The 6,000-nt window shown below is 46.6% G+C and overlaps 1 protein-coding gene across 1 annotated transcript in view; it reads left to right on the top strand.

Moving 5' to 3' along the window:
* Window positions 1-3,397: 3,397 nt before the first annotated feature.
* LOC129835331 (fibroblast growth factor 11-like) overlaps window positions 3,398-6,000 on the top strand; it is a 132,065-nt gene continuing 129,462 nt past the window's right edge. Inside the window, exons 1-2 of the mRNA XM_055900922.1 lie at window positions 3,398-3,843; window positions 4,233-5,487. Of these exons, the coding sequence (XP_055756897.1) occupies window positions 5,295-5,487 (193 nt within the window). The 5' untranslated portion in view covers window positions 3,398-3,843; window positions 4,233-5,294. The remainder of the gene's footprint in view (window positions 3,844-4,232; window positions 5,488-6,000) is intronic.

The following is a 6,000-nucleotide window of genomic DNA, read 5'->3' as shown; positions in this document are numbered from 1 at the left end:
TCTCCTGTGTCTGTGCCTCTTCCCACTCCAGTTTCCGCTTGTGGAGCTCTGAGAAACGAAGTCCTTCTGATCCGATGGAGCTTTCCCCATAATGGAGATGGAGACACTGTGCTTGTGAGGACGCTGTGGTGTAAGGAGACCTAAGCTAACTCAAGAGTAAAAAGGAGGGAGAGAGGGAACCCTGTCGGTCTTGTAAAGTAAAAGAGAAAACCCAGCAGGTGAGAAGGATTCCATTCCTTTCACACACCTCTGGGGGATCCAATCCAGGGTTTATATCTTTATAATATAGGCACTGTGAAATTGCTATTACTATGTAACAACACAGAAAAGCAGAATTTGTATTGGAGACATAACGTCAGAGAGAGTTTGTCGTCCATATCATCTGACCGAGGTGATAAAGTTTCAGTTTGATGCAAATCAAATCTAATTTGATTGGTCATATACACATGGTTAGCAGATGTTATTGCGAGTGTAGCGAAATGCTTGTGCTTCTAGTTCCGACAGTGCAGCAATATCTATCAAGTAATATCTAACAATTCCACAACAAATACCTAATACACATATATCTAAGTAAAGGAATGGAACTAGAATATATAAATATAAATATATGGATGAGCAATGTCAGAGCGGCATAGGCTAAGATGCAATAGATAGTGTAAAATACAGTATATACATATGAGATGAGTAATGCAAGATATGTAACATTACTAAAGTGGCATTATTAAAGTGACTAGTGTAGCATTTATTAAAGTGGCCTATGATTTCAAGTCTGTATATAGGCAGCAACCTCTCTGTGCTAGTGGTGGCTGTTTAACAGTCCGATGGCCTTGCGATATAAGCTGTTTTTCAGTCTCTCTGTCCCAGCTTTGATGCACCTGTACTGACCTCGCTTTCTTGATGGTAGCGGGGTGAACAGGCAGTGGCTCAGGTGGTTGTTGTCCTTGATGATCTTTTTGGCCTTCCTGTGATATCAGGTGCTGCAGGTGTCCTGGAGGGCAGGTAGTTTGCCCCCGGTGATGCGTTGTGCAGACCGCACTACCCTCTGGACAGCCCAGACGGTGGTGCAGTGCAGTTGCCGTACCAGGCCGTGATACAGCCCGACAGGATGCTCTCAATTGTGCATCTGTAAAAGTTTGTGAGGGTTTTAGGTGACAAGTTAAATTTCTTCAGCCTCCTGAGGTTGAAGAGGCGCTGTTGCGTCTTCTTCACCACACTGTCTGTGTGGGTGGACCATTTCAGTTTGTCAGTGATATGCACGCCGAGGAACTTAAAACTTTCCACCTTCTCCACTGCTGTCCCGTCGATGTGGATATGGGGGTGCTCCCTCTGCTGTTTCCTGAAGTCCATGATCATTTCCTTTTTTTTTGTAGACATTGAGTGAGAGGTTGTTTTCCTGACACCTCCTCCCTGTGGTTGTCTCATCATTGTTGGTAATCAGGCCTACTACTGTTGTGTCATCTGCAAACTTGATGATTGAGTTGGAGGTGTGCATGGCCACGCAGTAATGGGTGAACAGGGAGTACAGGAGGGGGCTGAGCATGCACCCTTGTGGGGCCCCAGTGCTGAGGATCAGCGAACCCCGCCCTTCCTAACCTTCTCCACCTGGGGGCGGCCTGTCAGGAAGTCTAGGACCCAGTTGCACAGGGCGTGGTTCAGACCCAGGGCCCCGAGGTTAATGATGAGCTTAAAGGGTACTATGGTGTTGAATGCTGAGCTATAGTCAATGAACAGCATTCTTACATAGGTATTCCTCTTGTCCAGATGGGACAGGGCAGTGTGCAGTGTGATGGCATTTGCATCGTCTGTGGACCTATTGGGGAGGTAAGCAAATTGAAGTGGGTCTAGGGTGACAGGTAAGGTGGAGGTGATATGGTCCTTGACTAGTCTCTCAAAACACTTCATGATGACAGAAGTGAGTGCTACAGGCCGATAGTCATTTCGTTCGGTTACCTTTGCATTCTTGGGTACAGGAACAATGGTGGCCATCTTGAAGCATGTGGTGACAGCAGACTGGGATAGGGAGAGATTGACTATGTCCGTAAACACACCAGCCAGCTGGTCTGCGCATGCTCTGAGGACATGGCTAGGAATGCTGTCTGCGCCGGCAGCCTTGCGAGGGTTAACACGTTTAAATGTCTTACTTACGTCGGCCATCGGTGGCACTGTATTATCCTCAAAGCGGTTAAAGAAGGTTTTTAGTTTGTCTGGAAGCAAGATATCCGCGATGTGGCTGGTTTTCCTTTTGTGGTCCGTGATTGTCTGTAGACCCTGCCACATACGTCTCGTGTCTGAGCCTTTGAATTGCGACTCCACTTTGTCTCTGTACTGACATTTTGCCTGTTTGATAGCCTTGCGGAGGGAATGACTACTCTGTTTGTATTCTGCCATATTCCCAGTCGCCTTGCCATGGTTAAATGCAGTGGTACGCGCTTTCAGTTTTTCTCGAATGCTGCCATCTATCCACTATTTCTGGTTAGGGTAGGTTTTAATAGTCACAGTGGGTAAAACATCTCCTATACACTTCTTTATAAACTCACTCACCGAATCAGCGTATTCGGCAATATTATCTTCTGAGGCTACCTGGAACATATCCCAGTCCGCGTTATCAAAACAATCTTGAAGCGTGGATTCCGATTGCTCAGACCAGCGTAGAATAGTCCATAGCATGGGTACTTACTAATAATAGAGTTTGTAGAATAACAGAGTTGATGCTAATGCCTAGTGCTTGTTTTGGACTATGAAAGACAGAAATTATCATATACAAAAAAAGTTCAAAAGGGCACAAAAATGTTCAAACATTCTAAAAAAAAATTATTTGTGAAGAGAAAGTGAAAGAGAGAGACAGATAGGATGTGTGTGTGTGAATGTGCCTGTGCGTGTGTGAGAGTGTATATTCAGAAGTTTGATTATTCATTTGCATACTGAATGTACGTCTGTCTATGACGTTGTATAAGTGACGTCTAAGAGACGTTATCCTGTCTGATTCACTTTGTCTCTCTGTTTGTCTGTCTATCCCTATGTCCTTGTCATATTGAGCAGTGTAGAGGGAGACTACAGCCACTGACATCTACTCTCTGTTTGTCTCTTTAAGCCAACATCATAGAGAGGGTGGGGCTGGGCTATACCGCTGTACCGAGCGAGAGGAGCGATGGGGAGAGAGGGGAGGAGAGGAAGGGAGGAATGAGAGACGAGGAAGAAGGAGGGATCGGAGTGACAGAGGGAGGAGAAAAGGGAGGGAGAAGGATAGCAAGAGGGAGGGCTTAGGGAAATAGAGATCACAATTGAGAGGGAGGGAGGGAGGGAGGGAGGGAGAGAGCATGTAAAGCATGTTGCCGCTGCTGGCTTTGTAATGCACTGTGAGCAAGGGATGAGAGAGAGAATCACACACACACACACACACACACACACACACACACAGACACACACACTGTCTTCCCGCACGTGCGCAGACACACACACACACACACACACACACACACACACACACACACACACACACACACACACACACACACACACACACACACACACACACACACACACACACACACACACACACACACACACACACACACACACACACACACACTTTCTCACATGCATGCAATGAAACTGAGAGTGGCTTTGATCGGGAGATCAAGAGACATACACACATTTTCTCTTTCTCTCACACACAGAGGGAGTAGGGAAGGCATCCAGGGAGGCAGGCACTGGTGCCTTTTGAAGCAGCAGTGAAAGAGAGAGAGAGGAGAGAGGAGAGAGGACAGGGGGACTAAGGCACCGGACCACTGTCACCTACCGACCAGCCCCCCGCCGATGATCCACGGCTACAGCCACAGCACAGTAAGAGACAACAGCTACCTGTCACCTCCCTCCCTTCATCCCTCCCTTCATTCATTCATTCATTCATACCTCTCTGCCCCTCTCCTCGTTTGTGTGAAGGATACTCAACTGTAGTGATGTTGGAGTTGGAGATCCGAGAGGAGGATAGGCAGGCACACTGCATGAGTTCCCTTTCCCTAAGTCTCTCTCTTGCTTCCTCATTCATGAATGTCACCTCTGTTTGTGGGAACTGCTGGGATTAAAAAATGTTTCTCTCTGTTTTCTCTCTCTCTCTCTCTCTCTCTCTCTCTCTCGCTCTTTCGCTCTCTCTCTCTCTCTCTCTCTCTCTCTCTCTCTCTCTCTCTCTCTCTCTCTCTCTCTCTGTCTTCCCCCTCTCTCTCGGGGGGTAGGTGAAAAGGGGGTTATGCCAGGAGAGCTTGAAAGGAAGGGAAGATCCAACTCTCCGTCTGTCCATCCGTCCGTCCACCCGTTATCCTCATTCCTCTTTTTTTCCGAGCCGATATCTCAGGTCGGACGGTCCCGTTTTGAATTCTTTCTTTTTCTCTTGTAATTTTCGTTTTTTCTCTTTTTTGATGGAGGGATGTTAAGGATCAGGTGAAGAAAGGAGGAGCTGCATTGTGGATGTCTGAAAGGTTGTCATTTCTATTTTTTTTAGTTTGTTCTTATTTCAACGATCACTTTCTTTCAACGATCACCTCCTGACTGAATTGAAGCGTGTGTGTGAGCAGCAGGACTGGAGGCAAAAAGGACTTTGAGATTTATCTCTGTTTTGATATGATTCAGTCGTCAGGCAAATTCTTTCCTATCCTGAAGGAGCTGTGTCAAAGTTAGCTGGAGCTGCAGGGAGAGGAGGGGGCCGTGGGGAGGGCCTGTGGCCCAGGACGGAGCACCCAACCTGGGACGCACACAGAGGGACACAGGCGTAGTGGCTCTTCTCACCCACTGATAACTGTGTACCTGAAAATGACACCATGAGTTTTATATTGTCCTGCTGCCAAGGGGACGGAGGGACAGTGACAACAACGTAAACAACAACAAGTGCAATAGCAGGCAACAGCCTAAAGGAGAACAACAGCTAAACCACCAGTGACTGGAACAACACATTGCATCTAATTAAACCTCAACTAGTCAACATCCCACAACTTTGGGTGGGCCTTTGACAAGGACTCCACCACTCCATCTGTCCTTTCTCCACCACTCTCTCTGCCGTGGTGGTCTCCTCCCTCCATTCACCAGCAAGAATCCCCTAGTGACTCCCACTCTGCTACTATATTCCTCCAGATATTGTTGACATAACATATTCACATTTCTATGTCAATCTAGGAAAGTTTTCTCAAGGATTCTGGGTAATCTCCCCCGGCGGTGCGCCGTCGCCCTGGGTGAAAGGGCAGGGGGGCGGCCCACGGTTCCCCCCGACCACAACCGGGTGAAGAACAGGAGCGGGCGGCAATATGGCTGCTCTCGCCAGCTCATTGATCCGCCAGCGGCGGGAGGTGAAGGACCCCCAGGCCAACCGGCAGGTGGCCAACAAGAGGAAGCCGTGCCCCAAGGCCAACAAGTCCCTGTGCCAGAAACAAATATTATTACTCATATCAAAAGTCCGACTATGTGGCAATCGAGGGCGAAAGTTAGAAAAAAAACCGGGTGAGTCAATATATACTGTACCAGTCAAAAGTTTGTATACACCTACTCACTCAAGGGTTTTTCTATATTTTTTTAAACTATTTTCTACATTGTCGAATAATAGTGAAGACATCAAAACTATGAAATAACACATAACACACATTGAATTATGTAGTAACCAAAAAAGTGTTAAACAAATCCAAATATATTTCATGTTTGAGATTCTTCAAAGTATGCACCCTTTGCCTTGATGACAGCTTTGCACACTCGTGGCATTTTCTCAACCAGCTTGATGAGGTAGTCAACTGAAATGCATTTCAATTAACAGGTGTGCCTTGTTAATTTGTGGAATTGTTTTCCTGCTTAATGCGTTTGAGCCAATCAGTTGTTTTGTGACAGGGTAGGGCTGGTATACAGAAGTTAGCCCTATTTGGTAAAAGACTAAGTCCATTTTATGGCAAGAACAGCTCAAATAAGCAAAGAGATCATCATTACTTTAAGCATGAAGGTCAATACGGAACATTTCAAGAGTTT

The sequence above is a fragment of the Salvelinus fontinalis genome, chromosome 36 (assembly GCF_029448725.1).
Source record: "Salvelinus fontinalis isolate EN_2023a chromosome 36, ASM2944872v1, whole genome shotgun sequence".
Taxonomy (NCBI): Eukaryota; Metazoa; Chordata; class Actinopteri; order Salmoniformes; family Salmonidae; genus Salvelinus; species Salvelinus fontinalis.
Note: the sequence above shows the minus strand (reverse complement) of the source record. Positions and strands in the feature narration are given on the sequence as shown.